Source organism: Gymnoscopelus microlampas, assembly GCF_963454915.1.
Source record: "Gymnoscopelus microlampas genome assembly, chromosome: 2".
In the NCBI taxonomy this organism is placed as follows: domain Eukaryota; kingdom Metazoa; phylum Chordata; class Actinopteri; order Myctophiformes; family Myctophidae; genus Gymnoscopelus; species Gymnoscopelus microlampas.
Window position 1 is genome coordinate 24,726,848 of NC_139939.1, and position 24,929 is coordinate 24,751,776.

General features: G+C 44.5%; 1 protein-coding gene across 1 annotated transcript in view; it reads left to right on the forward strand.

Moving 5' to 3' along the window:
* The window catches only part of ank2a (ankyrin 2a, neuronal), a gene marked incomplete at its 5' end in the record, with an annotated part of 138,413 nt that overhangs the window by 71,020 nt on the left and 42,464 nt on the right, over nt 1-24,929 (forward strand). Inside the window, 4 exons of the mRNA XM_084044841.1 lie at nt 34-165; nt 704-844; nt 1,439-1,649; nt 2,105-2,183. Of these exons, the coding sequence (XP_083900967.1) occupies nt 34-165; nt 704-844; nt 1,439-1,649; nt 2,105-2,183 (563 nt within the window). The remainder of the gene's footprint in view (nt 1-33; nt 166-703; nt 845-1,438; nt 1,650-2,104; nt 2,184-24,929) is intronic.

Genomic DNA, 24,929 nt, shown 5'->3' on the forward strand with positions numbered 1-24,929 from the left:
ATGTGTATATATACACTGTATATGAATTGATAGAGCTGGCACGGGAGCTGGAATTCAATGAGGATGAGATCCAGCTGGTGAGGACAGAGAACCCAAACTCCCTCCAGGAGCAGAGCCACGCCCTTCTGCAGCGCTGGACTGAACAGGAAGGAAAGCATGCCACAGGTACATAGTCCTTACAGAGCCACTTAACACTAAAATCACTAAAACACAACAAAAAAAAAGTGACTAAATTATGTATAAGGCCACTTCATAATGCTAGACATTATCATGAGTTCATTGCAAAGGCACAGGTCTCCCTGTTTCCAGTGCAAATCCCATTAGTAAGTACAGTCCAACATCATACCACACTGGCCATAAAAGGGTTCACTTGTTTAAGGGTTCCCAGGTGGGCATTGAAATACCAGCTGGGTGGAGTTTGCTCTTGATTTCAAATGGGCCTTCCTGGTGGCAGAGGCTCTGAATCAGCAGCGAGAAGTAGCCTTCTCAATCAAATAAAAGGTCACATGGAGGAGGATGACTTTCCATTCTCTTTCTGTCATGTGACCAGGAGGGTACCAGCCACGCTATATATGGAACTCGGGCGGAACTCGGACTTGGGAAGCCCCTTTGGCGGGGGCGTTGTCACATTCTAATACAGCCCACTTCATTTTTAATTGGTTTATTAATGGTGAAAGCTCTCCTTTTTTAACATCTTCCACAGAGGATTGTCTGATCAAGAGGCTGACCAAGATCAACCGTATGGACATCGTCCATCTCATTGAAACCCAAATGAACAAGTCTGTTCAAGAGCAAACATCTAGAACCTATGCAGAGATAGAGAAGACATTGGATCACAGTGAAGGTACTGACACTTACAAACAAAACACACAATCAAACAAAACAAAGGCACAATCTTGAATGTTTTAGACCATACTATAACACAATGTAATCTCCAAACAGTCATCTAATCATCTGTTTAGATAGATGCTACATTTGATGTCTATCTGCTATCCTAGTGACTCTAGATACTTGTCTTCTTAACACTCTATTTACTCGACCATCTACCCTATTGTTGGTTGAATAGGTTTCATGCCACTTGCTCTGGCCTTGCACTTTGTATATCATTGCTGTTGGGTGGAAACCTTGTTCTTTCGTCCAAAACCGTTCCTTTTATTTATTATTTTAAAAACTATTTAAAATTGTGAAAATGGCCAATCTACAAGCTCACAACGCCTCGCATTGTGAGGTGTTGTGAGCTTGTAGATGTTGTGCCAAAAGTAGTGAAGTAGGACATTAATTTACAAATAAAAAGTTTAATTATGGAGATAAGAGGTTTCTGCCCGACAGCAACTACAGTACATAAAGAATGAGTAAATGCCTAAATTATAAATGTGTGTGTATGTCTGCATATGCACATGTGTATAAACATGTACACGATTTTGTTTCTTTATGTCAGTGTCAGTAGCACTATCTTCAGTACAAGAGGATGTAGAGAGCCCTAGACTGGTGCGACAGGTGGAGTCAGACCGCAGACCGCCCCCAGCTGTCTCAGAAGAGGACCTGTCAGTTGCTTCTCTCCTGGACATGCCTTCCTGGGCAGAGGCTGTTGGACACACCCACTCAGACAGCATGCACGGTGACCTGCTGGAGGAATTAGAGATCCCACAGTACGTTTATGAAAGATTACTCTGAGTATGCGAGTTGACAGATTGTTGCCACAAGTTAACATAATAATGATACATTTTATTTGTAAAGCACTTTACATTTTTGCAAATCACAAAAATCTACAGGGTTTAAAAACAATGGCATGAAAAATATCAAAGGCAAGACAAAAACTAAAAAACATTTGTCAACAACATAATACCCTAAAAAGTAGATTAAAAACAAATTAAGGCATATATAAACACAATACAATAAGCTAAAATATCACAACAGAGCTAGCGGTGGAGAAGCGGCAAACGAGCAGTGCCAGCGTCCTCTCCAGTCTCTCTCTCTCTCTCTCTCTCTCTCTCTCTCTCTCTCTCTCTTTCTCTCTCTCTCTCTGTCTTCTCACTCCCGTCTGTGTCGGTCTAGCATTTCTGCCAAATCATATTTTATGACCCAGCCTGTTTTTATGTTTCAGTGAATTGAACCCTAACCCATGGACATCAGAGGAGGCCATTACACGAGAATCTACAACTAATGACGACATTGATGAGCAAGTAAGTTTGTCTACTTGCTCCAAAGAAGCAGCTCTGTGGAAGCTAGGATCTAAGGTAGATGACCCCCAGTACAGAGGGAAAGACAATCAACGTTACCCAAGTGTTGCAGTTACACCCCTAGGAGGTGTCACCAGGCCAATGCAAGCTGATGCTGAGTGCAAAGTCCAAGATGACTCCTGCCAGAGCCCACAGTTGGTGAGAGGTGATGAAGATGAGCAATGGCAATCACCCATAAGGATATCCGCACCTAAAGACATTGGTCTAAGCCAGTCTGAATCAGACCAAGCTGAGGCAGACTTCAATGAGCTTTGGGGTATTTTTAGAGATACACCACAAGTTGGTTCTTATGTCTCCACTGCATTGTTTACCTTTACTCCAAAAGCCAAGCCCAAGTCAGATAAAGCCACTGGCAGAGAAATTCCCCCTAGCACAAGCAAGTTTACATTTTCTGAGCAGTGCCCTATGGATCAGAAAGGCAGGGTCTCTCAGAAACATATAGATGAGATCAGAGCCCACTTTTACAGAGTGCTTTATGGTCATGACAAGGCAAGTCTTAAATCCCTGGGCTCAGGTGATCAGGAAGATGACACAAAACTCCATGGGTACAGTGGTGCCCATCCAGAGAGCATGCCCTTCATTGACGAACCTGGAGAGGTTTCAAAATTACACGAAGTACACTCCACTGAGCCTACTATGATCACAGCTAAGTACAGCATGATGAAACAAGCTATGGCAACTAGTGGATCTAGTCCGATGGCAATCTCTTCTGCTAGTCCAGATGGTGATAGTCTAATAGTCAGGGCAAAAACATCCTACAGGCCAAAGGCCATCACTTCCAACATTGCTATGCCCATCACCCAACTCACATCGCAAGCACCTGGAAAAGAAATAACATCTGAAAATGAGTATACCATTTATGAGGGAGAAGAGATTAGACTGTCATCCCCTGAATCGGTGATGTCAATTAGTGATTATAGGGCAATGTCACCTGACTCTCCTTTGAGGGAAAGGAGGGTTTTATCTATAGACTATGATGATTCATTAGATGATGAGATGTATTTCTCAGATGGATGTCAATCGCCAGAGGTTGAATTAAATGTTTCTGAATATGAAGCAGCTCATCTAAAAGCTATAAACGAGTATGAAAAGCCAGTGTGTAATTGGGAAGACTCAGACAGTATGCTAGGTTCAAATTCTCTTTCAGTGCTCTCTGATGAATTGCATTCTGATTCACCTGACTCCTATGAATCTATGAATGAGTACAGGTCACTGTCCCCTGATTCTCCAGTGCCCAAGTATAGTCCACCTCTACCAGAGTGTCCAATGATACTGGGAGAGTATAGATCATCCTCACCTGTGACTTCAGATATAGACTGTGGTGAGTTTTGGCTTGAAGATATGTCTTGTGATAGTAGACCATGTTCACCAGACTCAGTCATATCTATTGACCAATATGCATGTCTTTCCCCAGACTCCCCCATTCCACAGTATGGGCCGTATACTCAATATTCAGTTTCTTTGACAACACGTAGGTCTTTTTCTGCTGAGTCGGTCTATTTTCACCTGGACTACACTGATTTATGTCAAGAGGATTTGTTTCCACAAGAAAGACCAGATTCACCTGAATCTGTGTTCTCGGAAACTGAATGTAATGATTCAAATGATTCATTCGCTAACTCCATGGAATTTGTCAGTTCAGACAGTGACACCGAGATGGAGTGGGACTTTGTACAGTTTTCTTCTGTTTCAGAGTACCCGCTGTCCCCTGAATCAATATGTTCAGATGATGGAAAGCTAGATGATTTCTTCACCTACACAAGGCCAGTTTCTCCAGAATCAGTTGCGTCTGTTGAGGAGGATAAGCCCCTTTCTCCTGACTCACCGGTTCCCCAATACCACAGTCTGTGTTGTGATTATTACTTGCTTTTCTCAGGAAATAGGTCAGCTTCAACTGAGTCGGAAACTTCAGACTGGGAATATTCTGATATTTGTCTGGAAGGATTATTCCAAGAAGAAAGAGTAGATTCACCTGTTTCTCTCGCATCACTTGATGAATATAGACCCCTGTCTCCTGACTCTCCTGTCCCCCAATTTACATGTCTCTTGCTCCCGGATCAGTCTTCTATTTGGTCAGATAGATCAAATTCTCCAGATTCCCTGATGTCAGATGTAGAATATGCCGATTTAAGTCTAGACGAGCTGTATTATGAGAATAGAGCTGATTCACCAGCCTCTATTATGTTACAGATACCATCATATAGATCAGGATTCCCTTACTGTGAGACTAAGCTAAACGAAAATAGTCATCCAGGTTCTCAGTTCATTTCAGGAGATTGTGACTACTATCTACATTCACATTCAAGTGCAAATTCTTTACCTTTATATGTGAATGTTGACTACACTGAGAATAGCCATAAGGAACAATTTGCTTGGAACGAGCCAGATGCCCTTGAAACAGAGGTGTCAGAGAGGGACATCAGATCTTCCACTCCAGAATCTGAGGCATCTCAATGCAGTTTTTCATTCTTTGAACTGTTAATTTCTGAAGCATCCAGAGCACAACTAAGGAGTCAGTATTGTGATTATTATTTACTATACTCAGGAGGAAAGCCAGGTGAGGAATATTTGGAGCCTTTAAAATCCCATATTAGTCAAGTAGATTTAATGAGTAAAGAGAGTTTATGGAAAGACGAAAGTCAAAGAATTTTACCACCAGAATCATTGTCTACAGATATTGTTTCATCATTTCTCCAGGACTGGTTGGTAGATATTAGACAATCATCACCTGAATCTGTGATATCAACTGAGGATCCTGAATTGGCAATATCAGAATTCATAAATCTACATTGTGATTATTTTATTAAATATTCTGAAAGTAGACCAGTGAGTCCCCTGTCAAGAATAGAAAACTGTACTGTACACTCTGAAATGTCAGGTGAAAAGGAAAGAAAACTTGAGGTCAAACTTCCACCTGAGTCAGAAACCATGACTGATGAGAATAGACAAAATACACCTGTATCATCATCACGAGAATCCATAGCATCAGTTGACGGATACAGTCTTTCGCCATCAATTTGTGGCAAACTTACAAATCAATATTCTTATTACTATTTGCATTACTCTGGAAGTAGTCCATCATCACCACTCTCAATGATTTCAGACAATGAGAGTTCTAGATATTGTCAAGATAGACCTTGTCATGGTAAGAGACTTAACTCTTCTGAAACATGTGTTTCAGATGAGCACACAGTTGCTATACAGAGCAGGCTAAGGCTATCACAAGATAATCAGTCATCAGATGATTACTCAAATGTTAATTATCCCAAGAAATACTCGTACTCTGGTCAAGTTAAAGATGTAACACTATCATCCGAACCAGTGGTATTTAACTTTGTTCACAGACCCAAATATGTCTTACGGTTCATGGAATCAATCACTCAGAAGACACTGATATTAAATTTGGATGCTGAATCCAACAACAGTACAGAACAGAATGAATCACATGTTCGACCAGGTTCCCCGAAATTATGTGAGTTTAAGCAGAGGTTTAGTAACAGGCCCTTGTCCTCAGAGTCAATATCTTCAGATCTGGATCATTCACACCTGCACGACTGGTTGGCAGGACTTAGGCCATCCTCGCCAGAATCTGTAGCATCACTTGAACAGTCGCTACACCTGACAGTTGGTCAAGACAAGGATCAACATTGTAACTACTACTTAGAGTATTCTGAAAGTAGACCTGCATCAAAACTTCCGATAGTGTCAGATATTGAGTACTCTGGTTATTGTCAAGAGGACTTGCTTGATGAAAATAGGCCAGACTCACCAGACTCATTCACATCACACAAGAAAACTCAACAAATTAGCGAACCTCTAGCTGCACTGAGAATTCTGTCAGCAGTGAAACATCTAAGCTATGCTGATGTTTTGAAAGATACAGCCCACTTAAAAGAGGAAGATCCCAGCGTCAAACGTGAAGCACGTGAAATTAGACCGCTTTCCACTGAATCATGGTCATCCCACGATGATTACAATCAGTCTTTCCTCGACTATTGGATGACTGAATTAAGACCTCAGTCCACTGACTCCGCACCATCTCTGGATGAATATAGGCCCCTCTCTCCTGACTCTCCCATACCTCAGTTCAAATGGCAGGTTTATGTTGACTATTTTGGATATCTTGCAAATAGGTCGCCTTCACTGGTGTCAGACACATCAGATTGGGAAGATGCAGATATATGTCTTGAAGGCCTGTTTGAAGGAGCTAGACCAGATTCCCCAGAGTCACTTGTTGACTTTGAGCTTGAGTGGTTGTTTAGTAACAGGCCCTTGACACCAGAGTCAGTATTGTCAGATTTTGATTATTCACACCTGCAGGACTGGTTGGCAGGATTTAGGCCATCCTCGCCAGAATCTGTAGCATCACTAGAAGAGTGCCGCTTGTCTGCTCGGCAGACAGTGGGCCAAGTCAGCGATCAACATTGTAACTACTACTTACAGTATACTGAAGGTAGACCCGAGTCACCTCTGTCTATGGTGTCTGACATTGAGTACTCTGGTTATTGTTTGGAGGACTTGTTTGATGAAAACAGGCCAGACTCACCAGACTCATTCACATCACACGAGAAAACTCAGCAAATTAGCGAACCTCTAGCTGCACTGAGAATTCTGTCAGCAGTGAAACCTCTAAGCTATGCAGATGTTCTGAAAGATACAGCCCGCTTGAAAGAGGAAGAGCCCAGCGTCAAACGTGAAGCACATGAAATTAGACCTCTTTCCCCTGAATCATGGTCATCCCACGATGATTACAATCAGTCTTTCCTCGACTATTGGATGACTGAATTAAGACCTCAGTCCACTGACTCCGCACCATCTCTGGATGAATATAGGCCCCTCTCTCCTGACTCTCCCATACTTCAGTTCAAATGGCAGGTTTATGTTGACTATTTTGGATATCTTGCAAATAGGTCGCCTTCACTGGTGTCAGACACATCAGATTGGGAAGATGCAGATATATGTCTTGAAGGCCTGTTTGAAGGAGCTAGACCAGATTCCCCAGAGTCACTTGTTGACTTTGAGCTTGAGTGGTTGTTTAGTAACAGGCCCTTGACACCAGAGTCAGTATTGTCAGATTTTGATTATTCACACCTGCAGGACTGGTTGGCAGGATTTAGGCCATCCTCGCCAGAATCTGTAGCATCACTAGAAGAGTGCCGCTTGTCTGCTCAGCAGACAGTGGGCCAAGTCAGCGATCAACATTGTAACTACTACTTACAGTATACTGAAGGTAGACCCGAGTCACCTCTGTCTATGGTGTCTGACATTGAGTACTCTGGTTATTGTTTGGAAGACTTGTTTGATGAAAACAGACCAGACTCACCAGACTCATTCACATCACACGAGAAAACTCAGCAAATTAGCGAACCTTTAGCTGCACTGAGAATTCTGTCAGCAGTTAAACCTCTAAGTTATGCAGATGTTTTGAAAGGTACAGCCCGCTTGAAAGAGGAAGAGCCAAGCGTTAAACAGGAAGCAGGTGAAATTAGACTTCTTTCCCCTGAATCATGGTCATCCCACGATGATTACAATCAGTCTTTCCTCGACTATTGGATGACTGAATTAAGACCTCAGTCCACTGACTCCGCACCATCTCTGGATGAATATAGGCCCCTCTCTCCTGACTCTCCCATACCTCAGTTCGAATGGCAGGTTTATGTTTATGATTTTGGATATCTAGCAAATAGGTCGCCTTCACTGGTGTCAGACACATCAGATTGGGAAGATGCCGATATATGTCTTGAACGCCTGTTTGAGGGAGCTAGACCAGATTCTCCAGAATCCATTTTATCAGACATTGAACTGGAACAGCTGTTTCATGAGAGGCCCCTCTCCTCAGAGTCAATATCTTCAGATTTTGATTTTTCACACCTGCGGGACTGGTTAGCAGACTTTAGACCATCCTCCCAAGGGTCTGTGGCATCAGTTGAGGCATACAGCTCCTGGCGTCCTCTCCCGACCCTTGCTCAGCTCAGGCACCATCACTGTGATTATTATTTGCATTACCCTAGCAGCAGACCATCGTCCCCTCTATCAGTGATTTCAGACCTTGATTATTCTGGATATTGCGTAGAGGACCTGTTTTCTGACAAAAGACCAGATTCCCCAGAGTCACTTGTTGACTTTGATCTTGAGTGGTTGTTTAGTAACAGGCCCTTGACACCAGACTCAGTATTATCAGATTTTGATTATTCACACCTGCAGGACTGGTTGGCAGGATTTAGGCCATCCTCGCCAGAATCTGTAGCATCACTAGAAGAGTGCCGCTTGTCTGCTTGGCAGACAGTGTTCCAAGTTAGCGATCAACATTGTAACTACTACTTACAATATACTGAAGGTAGACCCGAGTCACCTCTGTCTATGGTGTCTGACATTGAGTACTCTGGTTATTGTTTGGAGGACTTGTTTGATGAAAACAGGCCAGACTCACCAGACTCATTCACATCACACGAGAAAACTCAGCAAATTAGCGAACCTCTAGCTGCACTGAGAATTCTGTCAGCAGTGAAACCTCTAAGCTATGCAGATGTTCTGAAAGATACAGCCCGCTTGAAAGAGGAAGAGCCCAGCGTCAAACATGAAGCACGTGAAATTAGCCCTCTTTCCCCTGAATCATGGTCATCCCACGATGATTACAATCAGTCTTTCCTCGACTATTGGATGGCTGAATTAAGACCTCAGTCCACTGACTCCGCACCATCTCTGGATGAATATAGGCCCCTCTCTCCTGACTCTCCCATACCTCAGTTCAAATGGCAGGTTTATGTTGACTATTTTGGATATCTTGCAAATAGGTCGCCTTCACTGGTGTCAGACACATCAGATTGGGAAGATGCAGATATATGTCTTGAAGGCCTGTTTGAAGGAGCTAGACCAGATTCCCCAGAGTCACTTGTTGACTTTGAGCTTGAGTGGTTGTTTAGTAACAGGCCCTTGACACCAGAGTCAGTATTGTCAGATTTTGATTATTCACACCTGCAGGACTGGTTGGCAGGATTTAGGCCATCCTCGCCAGAATCTGTAGCATCACTAGAAGAGTGCCGCTTGTCTGCTCAGCAGACAGTGGGCCAAGTCAGCGATCAACATTGTAACTACTACTTACAGTATACTGAAGGTAGACCCGAGTCACCTCTGTCTATGGTGTCTGACATTGAGTACTCTGGTTATTGTTTGGAAGACTTGTTTGATGAAAACAGACCAGACTCACCAGACTCATTCACATCACACGAGAAAACTCAGCAAATTAGCGAACCTTTAGCTGCACTGAGAATTCTGTCAGCAGTTAAACCTCTAAGTTATGCAGATGTTTTGAAAGGTACAGCCCGCTTGAAAGAGGAAGAGCCCAGCGTTAAACAGGAAGCAGGTGAAATTAGACCTCTTTCCCCTGAATCATGGTCATCCCACGATGATTACAATCAGTCTTTCCTCGACTATTGGATGACTGAATTAAGACCTCAGTCCACTGACTCCGCACCATCTCTGGATGAATATAGGCCCCTCTCTCCTGACTCTCCCATACCTCAGTTCGAATGGCAGGTTTATGTTTATGATTTTGGATATCTAGCAAATAGGTCGCCTTCACTGGTGTCAGACACATCAGATTGGGAAGATGCCGATATATGTCTTGAACGCCTGTTTGAGGGAGCTAGACCAGATTCTCCAGAATCCATTTTATCAGACATTGAACTGGAACAGCTGTTTCATGAGAGGCCCCTCTCCTCAGAGTCAATATCTTCAGATTTTGATTTTTCACACCTGCGGGACTGGTTAGCTGACTTTAGACCATCCTCCCAAGGGTCTGTGGCATCAGTTGAGGCATACAGCTCCTGGCGTCCTCTCCCGACCCTTGCTCAGCTCAGGCACCATCACTGTGATTATTATTTGCATTACCCTAGCAGCAGACCATCGTCCCCTCTATCAGTGATTTCAGACCTTGATTATTCTGGATATTGCGTAGAGGACCTGTTTTCTGACAAAAGACCAGATTCCCCAGAGTCACTTGTTGACTTTGATCTTGAGTGGTTGTTTAGTAACAGGCCCTTGACACCAGACTCAGTATTATCAGATTTTGATTATTCACACCTGCAGGACTGGTTGGCAGGATTTAGGCCATCCTCGCCAGAATCTGTAGCATCACTAGAAGAGTGCCGCTTGTCTGCTTGGCAGACAGTGTTCCAAGTTAGCGATCAACATTGTAACTACTACTTACAATATACTGAAGGTAGACCCGAGTCACCTCTGTCTATGGTGTCTGACATTGAGTACTCTGGTTATTGTTTGGAGGACTTGTTTGATGAAAACAGACCAGACTCACCAGACTCATTCACATCACACGAGAAAACTCAGCAAATTAGCGAACCTTTAGCTGCACTGAGAATTCTGTCAGCAGTTAAACCTCTAAGTTATGCAGATGTTTTGAAAGGTACAGCCTGCTTGAAAGAGGAAGCTCCCAGCGTTAAACAGGAAGCAGGTGAAATTAGACCTCTTTCCCCTGAATCATGGTCATCCCACGATGATTACAATCAGTCTTTCCTCGACTATTGGATGACTGAATTAAGACCTCAGTCGACTGACTCCGCACCATCTCTGGATGAATATAGGCCCCTCTCTCCTGACTCTCCCATACCTCAGTTCAAATGGCAGGTTTATGTTGACTATTTTGGATATCTTGCAAATAGGTCGCCTTCACTGGTGTCAGACACATCAGATTGGGAAGATGCAGATATATGTCTTGAAGGCCTGTTTGAAGGAGCTAGACCAGATTCCCCAGAGTCACTTGTTGACTTTGAGCTTGAGTGGTTGTTTAGTAACAGGCCCTTGACACCAGAGTCAGTATTGTCAGATTTTGATTATTCACACCTGCAGGACTGGTTGGCAGGATTTAGGCCATCCTCGCCAGAATCTGTAGCATCACTAGAAGAGTGCCGCTTGTCTGCTCAGCAGACAGTGGGCCAAGTCAGCGATCAACATTGTAACTACTACTTACAGTATACTGAAGGTAGACCCGAGTCACCTCTGTCTATGGTATCTGACATTGAGTACTCAGGTTATTGTTTGGAGGACTTGTTTGATGAAAACAGACCAGACTCACCAGACTCATTCACATCACACGAGAAAACTCAGCAAATTAGCGAACCTTTAGCTGCACTGAGAATTCTGTCAGCAGTTAAACCTCTAAGTTATGCAGATGTTTTGAAAGGTACAGCCCGCTTGAAAGAGGAAGCTCCCAGCGTTAAACAGGAAGCAGGTGAAATTAGACCTCTTTCCCCTGAATCATGGTCATCCCACGATGATTACAATCAGTCTTTCCTCGACTATTGGATGACTGAATTAAGACCTCAGTCCACTGACTCCGCACCATCTCTGGATGAATATAGGCCCCTCTCTCCTGACTCTCCCATACCTCAGTTCGAATGGCAGGTTTATGTTTATGATTTTGGATATCTAGCAAATAGGTCGCCTTCACCGGTGTCAGACACATCAGATTGGGAAGATGCCGATATATGTCTTGAACGCCTGTTTGAGGGAGCTAGACCAGATTCTCCAGAATCCATTTTATCAGACATTGAACTGGAACAGCTGTTTCATGAGAGGCCCCTCTCCTCAGAGTCAATATCTTCAGATTTTGATTTTTCACACCTGCGGGACTGGTTAGCAGACTTTAGACCATCCTCCCAAGGGTCTGTGGCATCAGTTGAGGCATACAGCTCCTGGCGTCCTCTCCCGACCCTTGCTCAGCTCAGGCACCATCACTGTGATTATTATTTGCATTACCCTAGCAGCAGACCATCGTCCCCTCTATCAGTGATTTCAGACCTTGATTATTCTGGATATTGCGTAGAGGACCTGTTTTCTGACAAAAGACCAGATTCCCCAGAGTCACTTGTTGACTTTGATCTTGAGTGGTTGTTTAGTAACAGGCCCTTGACACCAGACTCAGTATTATCAGATTTTGATTATTCACACCTGCAGGACTGGTTGGCAGGATTTAGGCCATCCTCGCCAGAATCTGTAGCATCACTAGAAGAGTGCCGCTTGTCTGCTTGGCAGACAGTGTTCCAAGTTAGCGATCAACATTGTAACTACTACTTACAATATACTGAAGGTAGACCCGAGTCACCTCTGTCTATGGTGTCTGACATTGAGTACTCTGGTTATTGTTTGGAGGACTTGTTTGATGAAAACAGGCCAGACTCACCAGACTCATTCACATCACACGAGAAAACTCAGCAAATTAGCGAACCTCTAGCTGCACTGAGAATTCTGTCAGCAGTGAAACCTCTAAGCTATGCAGATGTTCTGAAAGATACAGCCCGCTTGAAAGAGGAAGAGCCCAGCGTCAAACATGAAGCACGTGAAATTAGCCCTCTTTCCCCTGAATCATGGTCATCCCACGATGATTACAATCAGTCTTTCCTCGACTATTGGATGGCTGAATTAAGACCTCAGTCCACTGACTCCGCACCATCTCTGGATGAATATAGGCCCCTCTCTCCTGACTCTCCCATACCTCAGTTCAAATGGCAGGTTTATGTTGACTATTTTGGATATCTTGCAAATAGGTCGCCTTCACTGGTGTCAGACACATCAGATTGGGAAGATGCAGATATATGTCTTGAAGGCCTGTTTGAAGGAGCTAGACCAGATTCCCCAGAGTCACTTGTTGACTTTGAGCTTGAGTGGTTGTTTAGTAACAGGCCCTTGACACCAGAGTCAGTATTGTCAGATTTTGATTATTCACACCTGCAGGACTGGTTGGCAGGATTTAGGCCATCCTCGCCAGAATCTGTAGCATCACTAGAAGAGTGCCGCTTGTCTGCTCAGCAGACAGTGGGCCAAGTCAGCGATCAACATTGTAACTACTACTTACAGTATACTGAAGGTAGACCCGAGTCACCTCTGTCTATGGTGTCTGACATTGAGTACTCTGGTTATTGTTTGGAAGACTTGTTTGATGAAAACAGACCAGACTCACCAGACTCATTCACATCACACGAGAAAACTCAGCAAATTAGCGAACCTTTAGCTGCACTGAGAATTCTGTCAGCAGTTAAACCTCTAAGTTATGCAGATGTTTTGAAAGGTACAGCCCGCTTGAAAGAGGAAGAGCCCAGCGTTAAACAGGAAGCAGGTGAAATTAGACCTCTTTCCCCTGAATCATGGTCATCCCACGATGATTACAATCAGTCTTTCCTCGACTATTGGATGACTGAATTAAGACCTCAGTCCACTGACTCCGCACCATCTCTGGATGAATATAGGCCCCTCTCTCCTGACTCTCCCATACCTCAGTTCGAATGGCAGGTTTATGTTTATGATTTTGGATATCTAGCAAATAGGTCGCCTTCACTGGTGTCAGACACATCAGATTGGGAAGATGCCGATATATGTCTTGAACGCCTGTTTGAGGGAGCTAGACCAGATTCTCCAGAATCCATTTTATCAGACATTGAACTGGAACAGCTGTTTCATGAGAGGCCCCTCTCCTCAGAGTCAATATCTTCAGATTTTGATTTTTCACACCTGCGGGACTGGTTAGCTGACTTTAGACCATCCTCCCAAGGGTCTGTGGCATCAGTTGAGGCATACAGCTCCTGGCGTCCTCTCCCGACCCTTGCTCAGCTCAGGCACCATCACTGTGATTATTATTTGCATTACCCTAGCAGCAGACCATCGTCCCCTCTATCAGTGATTTCAGACCTTGATTATTCTGGATATTGCGTAGAGGACCTGTTTTCTGACAAAAGACCAGATTCCCCAGAGTCACTTGTTGACTTTGATCTTGAGTGGTTGTTTAGTAACAGGCCCTTGACACCAGACTCAGTATTATCAGATTTTGATTATTCACACCTGCAGGACTGGTTGGCAGGATTTAGGCCATCCTCGCCAGAATCTGTAGCATCACTAGAAGAGTGCCGCTTGTCTGCTTGGCAGACAGTGTTCCAAGTTAGCGATCAACATTGTAACTACTACTTACAATATACTGAAGGTAGACCCGAGTCACCTCTGTCTATGGTGTCTGACATTGAGTACTCTGGTTATTGTTTGGAAGACTTGTTTGATGAAAACAGACCAGACTCACCAGACTCATTCACATCACACGAGAAAACTCAGCAAATTAGCGAACCTTTAGCTGCACTGAGAATTCTGTCAGCAGTTAAACCTCTAAGTTATGCAGATGTTTTGAAAGGTACAGCCCGCTTGAAAGAGGAAGAGCCAAGCGTTAAACAGGAAGCAGGTGAAATTAGACTTCTTTCCCCTGAATCATGGTCATCCCACGATGATTACAATCAGTCTTTCCTCGACTATTGGATGACTGAATTAAGACCTCAGTCCACTGACTCCGCACCATCTCTGGATGAATATAGGCCCCTCTCTCCTGACTCTCCCATACCTCAGTTCGAATGGCAGGTTTATGTTTATGATTTTGGATATCTAGCAAATAGGTCGCCTTCACTGGTGTCAGACACATCAGATTGGGAAGATGCCGATATATGTCTTGAACGCCTGTTTGAGGGAGCTAGACCAGATTCTCCAGAATCCATTTTATCAGACATTGAACTGGAACAGCTGTTTCATGAGAGGCCCCTCTCCTCAGAGTCAATATCTTCAGATTTTGATTTTTCACACCTGCGGGACTGGTTAGCAGACTTTAGACCATCCTCCCAAGGGTCTGTGGCATCAGTTGAGGCATACAGCTCCTGGCGTCCTCTCCCGACCCTTGCTCAGCTCAGGCACCATCACTGTGATTATTATTTGCATTACCCTAGCAGCAGACCATCGTCCCCTCTATCAGTGATTTCAGACCTTGATTATTCTGGATATTGCGTAGAGGACCTGTTTTCTGACAAAAGACCAGATTCCCCAGAGTCACTTGTTGACTTTGATCTTGAGTGGTTGTTTAGTAACAGGCCCTTGACACCAGACTCAGTATTATCAGATTTTGATTATTCACACCTGCAGGACTGGTTGGCAGGATTTAGGCCATCCTCGCCAGAATCTGTAGCATCACTAGAAGAGTGCCGCTTGTCTGCTTGGCAGACAGTGTTCCAAGTTAGCGATCAACATTGTAACTACTACTTACAATATACTGAAGGTAGACCCGAGTCACCTCTGTCTATGGTGTCTGACATTGAGTACTCTGGTTATTGTTTGGAGGACTTGTTTGATGAAAACAGGCCAGACTCACCAGACTCATTCACATCACACGAGAAAACTCAGCAAATTAGCGAACCTCTAGCTGCACTGAGAATTCTGTCAGCAGTGAAACCTCTAAGCTATGCAGATGTTCTGAAAGATACAGCCCGCTTGAAAGAGGAAGAGCCCAGCGTCAAACATGAAGCACGTGAAATTAGCCCTCTTTCCCCTGAATCATGGTCATCCCACGATGATTACAATCAGTCTTTCCTCGACTATTGGATGGCTGAATTAAGACCTCAGTCCACTGACTCCGCACCATCTCTGGATGAATATAGGCCCCTCTCTCCTGACTCTCCCATACCTCAGTTCAAATGGCAGGTTTATGTTGACTATTTTGGATATCTTGCAAATAGGTCGCCTTCACTGGTGTCAGACACATCAGATTGGGAAGATGCAGATATATGTCTTGAAGGCCTGTTTGAAGGAGCTAGACCAGATTCCCCAGAGTCACTTGTTGACTTTGAGCTTGAGTGGTTGTTTAGTAACAGGCCCTTGACACCAGAGTCAGTATTGTCAGATTTTGATTATTCACACCTGCAGGACTGGTTGGCAGGATTTAGGCCATCCTCGCCAGAATCTGTAGCATCACTAGAAGAGTGCCGCTTGTCTGCTCAGCAGACAGTGGGCCAAGTCAGCGATCAACATTGTAACTACTACTTACAGTATACTGAAGGTAGACCCGAGTCACCTCTGTCTATGGTGTCTGACATTGAGTACTCTGGTTATTGTTTGGAAGACTTGTTTGATGAAAACAGACCAGACTCACCAGACTCATTCACATCACACGAGAAAACTCAGCAAATTAGCGAACCTTTAGCTGCACTGAGAATTCTGTCAGCAGTTAAACCTCTAAGTTATGCAGATGTTTTGAAAGGTACAGCCCGCTTGAAAGAGGAAGAGCCCAGCGTTAAACAGGAAGCAGGTGAAATTAGACCTCTTTCCCCTGAATCATGGTCATCCCACGATGATTACAATCAGTCTTTCCTCGACTATTGGATGACTGAATTAAGACCTCAGTCCACTGACTCCGCACCATCTCTGGATGAATATAGGCCCCTCTCTCCTGACTCTCCCATACCTCAGTTCGAATGGCAGGTTTATGTTTATGATTTTGGATATCTAGCAAATAGGTCGCCTTCACTGGTGTCAGACACATCAGATTGGGAAGATGCCGATATATGTCTTGAACGCCTGTTTGAGGGAGCTAGACCAGATTCTCCAGAATCCATTTTATCAGACATTGAACTGGAACAGCTGTTTCATGAGAGGCCCCTCTCCTCAGAGTCAATATCTTCAGATTTTGATTTTTCACACCTGCGGGACTGGTTAGCTGACTTTAGACCATCCTCCCAAGGGTCTGTGGCATCAGTTGAGGCATACAGCTCCTGGCGTCCTCTCCCGACCCTTGCTCAGCTCAGGCACCATCACTGTGATTATTATTTGCATTACCCTAGCAGCAGACCATCGTCCCCTCTATCAGTGATTTCAGACCTTGATTATTCTGGATATTGCGTAGAGGACCTGTTTTCTGACAAAAGACCAGATTCCCCAGAGTCACTTGTTGACTTTGATCTTGAGTGGTTGTTTAGTAACAGGCCCTTGACACCAGACTCAGTATTATCAGATTTTGATTATTCACACCTGCAGGACTGGTTGGCAGGATTTAGGCCATCCTCGCCAGAATCTGTAGCATCACTAGAAGAGTGCCGCTTGTCTGCTTGGCAGACAGTGTTCCAAGTTAGCGATCAACATTGTAACTACTACTTACAATATACTGAAGGTAGACCCGAGTCACCTCTGTCTATGGTGTCTGACATTGAGTACTCTGGTTATTGTTTGGAGGACTTGTTTGATGAAAACAGACCAGACTCACCAGACTCATTCACATCACACGAGAAAACTCAGCAAATTAGCGAACCTTTAGCTGCACTGAGAATTCTGTCAGCAGTTAAACCTCTAAGTTATGCAGATGTTTTGAAAGGTACAGCCTGCTTGAAAGAGGAAGCTCCCAGCGTTAAACAGGAAGCAGGTGAAATTAGACCTCTTTCCCCTGAATCATGGTCATCCCACGATGATTACAATCAGTCTTTCCTCGACTATTGGATGACTGAATTAAGACCTCAGTCGACTGACTCCGCACCATCTCTGGATGAATATAGGCCCCTCTCTCCTGACTCTCCCATACCTCAGTTCAAATGGCAGGTTTATGTTGACTATTTTGGATATCTTGCAAATAGGTCGCCTTCACTGGTGTCAGACACATCAGATTGGGAAGATGCAGATATATGTCTTGAAGGCCTGTTTGAAGGAGCTAGACCAGATTCCCCAGAGTCACTTGTTGACTTTGAGCTTGAGTGGTTGTTTAGTAACAGGCCCTTGACACCAGAGTCAGTATTGTCAGATTTTGATTATTCACACCTGCAGGACTGGTTGGCAGGATTTAGGCCATCCTCGCCAGAATCTGTAGCATCACTAGAAGAGTGCCGCTTGTCTGCTCAGCAGACAGTGGGCCAAGTCAGCGATCAACATTGTAACTACTACTTACAGTATACTGAAGGTAGACCCGAGTCACCTCTGTCTATGGTATCTGACATTGAGTACTCAGGTTATTGTTTGGAGGACTTGTTTGATGAAAACAGACCAGACTCACCAGACTCATTCACATCACACGAGAAAACTCAGCAAATTAGCGAACCTTTAGCTGCACTGAGAATTCTGTCAGCAGTTAAACCTCTAAGTTATGCAGATGTTTTGAAAGGTACAGCCCGCTTGAAAGAGGAAGCTCCCAGCGTTAAACAGGAAGCAGGTGAAATTAGACCTCTTTCCCCTGAATCATGGTCATCCCACGATGATTACAATCAGTCTTTCCTCGACTATTGGATGACTGAATTAAGACCTCAGTCCACTGACTCCGCACCATCTCTGGATGAATATAGGCCCCTCTCTCCTGACTCTCCCATACCTCAGTTCGAATGGCAGGTTTATGTTTATGATTTTGGATATCTAGCAAATAGGTCGCCTTCACCGGTGTCAGACACATCAGATTGGGAAGATGCCGATATATGTCTTGAACGCCTGTTTGAGGGAGCTAGACCAGATTCTCCAGAATCCATTTTATCAGACATTGAACTGGAACAGCTGTTTCATGAGAGGCCCCTCTCCTCAGAGTCAATATCTTCAGATTTTGATTTTTCACACCTGCGGGACTGGTTAGCAGACTTTAGACCATCCTCCCAAGGGTCTGTGGCATCAGTTGAGGCATACAGCTCCTGGCGTCCTCTCCCGACCCTTGCTCAGCTCAGGCACCATCACTGTGATTATTATTTGCATTACCCTAGCAGCAGACCATCGTCCCCTCTATCAGTGATTTCAGACCTTGATTATTCTGGATATTGCGTAGAGGACCTGTTTTCTGACAAAAGACCAGATTCCCCAGAGTCACTTGTTGACTTTGATCTTGAGTGGTTGTTTAGTAACAGGCCCTTGACACCAGACTCAGTATTATCAGATTTTGATTATTCACACCTGCAGGACTGGTTGGCAGGATTTAGGCCATCCTCGCCAGAATCTGTAGCATCACTAGAAGAGTGCCGCTTGTCTGCTTGGCAGACAGTGTTCCAAGTTAGCGATCAACATTGTAACTACTACTTACAATATACTGAAGGTAGACCCGAGTCACCTCTGTCTATGGTGTCTGACATTGAGTACTCTGGTTATTGTTTGGAGGACTTGTTTGATGAAAACAGGCCAGACTCACCAGACTCATTCACATCACACGAGAAAACTCAGCAAATTAGCGAACCTCTAGCTGCACTGAGAATTCTGTCAGCAGTGAAACCTCTAAGCTATGCAGATGTTCTGAAAGATACAGCCCGCTTGAAAGAGGAAGAGCCCAGCGTCAAACATGAAGCACGTGAAATTAGCCCTCTTTCCCCTGAATCATGGTCATCCCACGATGATTACAATCAGTCTTTCCTCGACTATTGGATGGCTGAATTAAGACCTCAGTCCACTGACTCCGCACCATCTCTGGATGAATATAGGCCCCTCTCTCCTGACTCTCCCATACCTCAGTTCAAATGGCAGGTTTATGTTGACTATTTTGGATATCTTGCAAATAGGTCGCCTTCACTGGTGTCAGACACATCAGATTGGGAAGATGCAGATATATGTCTTGAAGGCCTGTTTGAAGGAGCTAGACCAGATTCCCCAGAGTCACTTGTTGACTTTGAGCTTGAGTGGTTGTTTAGTAACAGGCCCTTGACACCAGAGTCAGTATTGTCAGATTTTGATTATTCACACCTGCAGGACTGGTTGGCAGGATTTAGGCCATCCTCGCCAGAATCTGTAGCATCACTAGAAGAGTGCCGCTTGTCTGCTCAGCAGACAGTGGGCCAAGTCAGCGATCAACATTGTAACTACTACTTACAGTATACTGAAGGTAGACCCGAGTCACCTCTGTCTATGGTGTCTGACATTGAGTACTCTGGTTATTGTTTGGAAGACTTGTTTGATGAAAACAGACCAGACTCACCAGACTCATTCACATCACACGAGAAAACTCAGCAAATTAGCGAACCTTTAGCTGCACTGAGAATTCTGTCAGCAGTTAAACCTCTAAGTTATGCAGATGTTTTGAAAGGTACAGCCCGCTTGAAAGAGGAAGAGCCCAGCGTTAAACAGGAAGCAGGTGAAATTAGACCTCTTTCCCCTGAATCATGGTCATCCCACGATGATTACAATCAGTCTTTCCTCGACTATTGGATGACTGAATTAAGACCTCAGTCCACTGACTCCGCACCATCTCTGGATGAATATAGGCCCCTCTCTCCTGACTCTCCCATACCTCAGTTCGAATGGCAGGTTTATGTTTATGATTTTGGATATCTAGCAAATAGGTCGCCTTCACTGGTGTCAGACACATCAGATTGGGAAGATGCCGATATATGTCTTGAACGCCTGTTTGAGGGAGCTAGACCAGATTCTCCAGAATCCATTTTATCAGACATTGAACTGGAACAGCTGTTTCATGAGAGGCCCCTCTCCTCAGAGTCAATATCTTCAGATTTTGATTTTTCACACCTGCGGGACTGGTTAGCTGACTTTAGACCATCCTCCCAAGGGTCTGTGGCATCAGTTGAGGCATACAGCTCCTGGCGTCCTCTCCCGACCCTTGCTCAGCTCAGGCACCATCACTGTGATTATTATTTGCATTACCCTAGCAGCAGACCATCGTCCCCTCTATCAGTGATTTCAGACCTTGATTATTCTGGATATTGCGTAGAGGACCTGTTTTCTGACAAAAGACCAGATTCCCCAGAGTCACTTGTTGACTTTGATCTTGAGTGGTTGTTTAGTAACAGGCCCTTGACACCAGACTCAGTATTATCAGATTTTGATTATTCACACCTGCAGGACTGGTTGGCAGGATTTAGGCCATCCTCGCCAGAATCTGTAGCATCACTAGAAGAGTGCCGCTTGTCTGCTTGGCAGACAGTGTTCCAAGTTAGCGATCAACATTGTAACTACTACTTACAATATACTGAAGGTAGACCCGAGTCACCTCTGTCTATGGTGTCTGACATTGAGTACTCTGGTTATTGTTTGGAGGACTTGTTTGATGAAAACAGACCAGACTCACCAGACTCATTCACATCACACGAGAAAACTCAGCAAATTAGCGAACCTTTAGCTGCACTGAGAATTCTGTCAGCAGTTAAACCTCTAAGTTATGCAGATGTTTTGAAAGGTACAGCCTGCTTGAAAGAGGAAGCTCCCAGCGTTAAACAGGAAGCAGGTGAAATTAGACCTCTTTCCCCTGAATCATGGTCATCCCACGATGATTACAATCAGTCTTTCCTCGACTATTGGATGACTGAATTAAGACCTCAGTCGACTGACTCCGCACCATCTCTGGATGAATATAGGCCCCTCTCTCCTGACTCTCCCATACCTCAGTTCAAATGGCAGGTTTATGTTGACTATTTTGGATATCTTGCAAATAGGTCGCCTTCACTGGTGTCAGACACATCAGATTGGGAAGATGCAGATATATGTCTTGAAGGCCTGTTTGAAGGAGCTAGACCAGATTCCCCAGAGTCACTTGTTGACTTTGAGCTTGAGTGGTTGTTTAGTAACAGGCCCTTGACACCAGAGTCAGTATTGTCAGATTTTGATTATTCACACCTGCAGGACTGGTTGGCAGGATTTAGGCCATCCTCGCCAGAATCTGTAGCATCACTAGAAGAGTGCCGCTTGTCTGCTCAGCAGACAGTGGGCCAAGTCAGCGATCAACATTGTAACTACTACTTACAGTATACTGAAGGTAGACCCGAGTCACCTCTGTCTATGGTATCTGACATTGAGTACTCAGGTTATTGTTTGGAGGACTTGTTTGATGAAAACAGACCAGACTCACCAGACTCATTCACATCACACGAGAAAACTCAGCAAATTAGCGAACCTTTAGCTGCACTGAGAATTCTGTCAGCAGTTAAACCTCTAAGTTATGCAGATGTTTTGAAAGGTACAGCCCGCTTGAAAGAGGAAGCTCCCAGCGTTAAACAGGAAGCAGGTGAAATTAGACCTCTTTCCCCTGAATCATGGTCATCCCACGATGATTACAATCAGTCTTTCCTCGACTATTGGATGACTGAATTAAGACCTCAGTCCACTGACTCCGCACCATCTCTGGATGAATATAGGCCCCTCTCTCCTGACTCTCCCATACCTCAGTTCGAATGGCAGGTTTATGTTTATGATTTTGGATATCTAGCAAATAGGTCGCCTTCACCGGTGTCAGACACATCAGATTGGGAAGATGCCGATATATGTCTTGAACGCCTGTTTGAGGGAGCTAGACCAGATTCTCCAGAATCCATTTTATCAGACATTGAACTGGAACAGCTGTTTCATGAGAGGCCCCTCTCCTCAGAGTCAATATCTTCAGATTTTGATTTTTCACACCTGCGGGACTGGTTAGCAGACTTTAGACCATCCTCCCAAGGGTCTGTGGCATCAGTTGAGGCATACAGCTCCTGGCGTCCTCTCCCGACCCTTGCTCAGCTCAGGCACCATCACTGTGATTATTATTTGCATTACCCTAGCAGCAGACCATCGTCCCCTCTATCAGTGATTTCAGACCTTGATTATTCTGGATATTGCGTAGAGGACCTGTTTTCTGACAAAAGACCAGATTCCCCAGAGTCACTTGTTGACTTTGATCTTGAGTGGTTGTTTAGTAACAGGCCCTTGACACCAGACTCAGTATTATCAGATTTTGATTATTCACACCTGCAGGACTGGTTGGCAGGATTTAGGCCATCCTCGCCAGAATCTGTAGCATCACTAGAAGAGTGCCGCTTGTCTGCTTGGCAGACAGTGTTCCAAGTTAGCGATCAACATTGTAACTACTACTTACAATATACTGAAGGTAGACCCGAGTCACCTCTGTCTATGGTGTCTGACATTGAGTACTCTGGTTATTGTTTGGAGGACTTGTTTGATGAAAACAGGCCAGACTCACCAGACTCATTCACATCACACGAGAAAACTCAGCAAATTAGCAAACCTCTAGCTGCACTGAGAATTCTGTCAGCAGTGAAACCTCTAAGCTATGCAGATGTTCTGAAAGATACAGCCCGCTTGAAAGAGGAAGGTCCCAGCGTCAAACTTGAAGCACGTGAAATTAGACCTCTTTCCCCTGAATCATGGTCATCCCACGATGATTACAATCAGTCTTTCCTCGACTATTGGATGACTGAATTAAGACCTCAGTCTACTGACTCCGCACCATCTCTGGATGAATATAGGCCCCTCTCTCCTGACTCTCCCATACCTCAGTTCAAATGGCAGGTTTATGTTGACTATTTTGGATATCTTGCAAATAGGTCGCCTTCACTGGTGTCAGACACATCAGATTGGGAAGATGCAGATATATGTCTTGAAGGCCTGTTTGAAGGAGCTAGACCAGATTCCCCAGAGTCACTTGTTGACTTTGAGCTTGAGTGGTTGTTTAGTAACAGGCCCTTGACACCAGAGTCAGTATTGTCAGATTTTGATTATTCACACCTGCAGGACTGGTTGGCAGGATTTAGGCCATCCTCGCCAGAATCTGTAGCATCACTAGAAGAGTGCCGCTTGTCTGCTCAGCAGACAGTGGGCCAAGTCAGCGATCAACATTGTAACTACTACTTACAGTATACTGAAGGTAGACCCGAGTCACCTCTGTCTATGGTATCTGACATTGAGTACTCAGGTTATTGTTTGGAGGACTTGTTTGATGAAAACAGACCAGACTCACCAGACTCATTCACATCACACGAGAAAACTCAGCAAATTAGCGAACCTTTAGCTGCACTGAGAATTCTGTCAGCAGTTAAACCTCTAAGTTATGCAGATGTTTTGAAAGGTACAGCCCGCTTGAAAGAGGAAGCTCCCAGCGTTAAACAGGAAGCAGGTGAAATTAGACCTCTTTCCCCTGAATCATGGTCATCCCACGATGATTACAATCAGTCTTTCCTCGACTATTGGATGACTGAATTAAGACCTCAGTCCACTGACTCCGCACCATCTCTGGATGAATATAGGCCCCTCTCTCCTGACTCTCCCATACCTCAGTTCGAATGGCAGGTTTATGTTTATGATTTTGGATATCTAGCAAATAGGTCGCCTTCACCGGTGTCAGACACATCAGATTGGGAAGATGCCGATATATGTCTTGAACGCCTGTTTGAGGGAGCTAGACCAGATTCTCCAGAATCCATTTTATCAGACATTGAACTGGAACAGCTGTTTCATGAGAGGCCCCTCTCCTCAGAGTCAATATCTTCAGATTTTGATTTTTCACACCTGCGGGACTGGTTAGCAGACTTTAGACCATCCTCCCAAGGGTCTGTGGCATCAGTTGAGGCATACAGCTCCTGGCGTCCTCTCCCGACCCTTGCTCAGCTCAGGCACCATCACTGTGATTATTATTTGCATTACCCTAGCAGCAGACCATCGTCCCCTCTATCAGTGATTTCAGACCTTGATTATTCTGGATATTGCGTAGAGGACCTGTTTTCTGACAAAAGACCAGATTCCCCAGAGTCACTTGTTGACTTTGATCTTGAGTGGTTGTTTAGTAACAGGCCCTTGACACCAGACTCAGTATTATCAGATTTTGATTATTCACACCTGCAGGACTGGTTGGCAGGATTTAGGCCATCCTCGCCAGAATCTGTAGCATCACTAGAAGAGTGCCGCTTGTCTGCTTGTCAGACAGTGTTCCAAGTTAGCGATCAACATTGTAACTACTACTTACAATATACTGAAGGTAGACCCGAGTCACCTCTGTCTATGGTGTCTGACATTGAGTACTCTGGTTATTGTTTGGAGGACTTGTTTGATGAAAACAGGCCAGACTCACCAGACTCATTCACATCACACGAGAAAACTCAGCAAATTAGCAAACCTCTAGCTGCACTGAGAATTCTGTCAGCAGTGAAA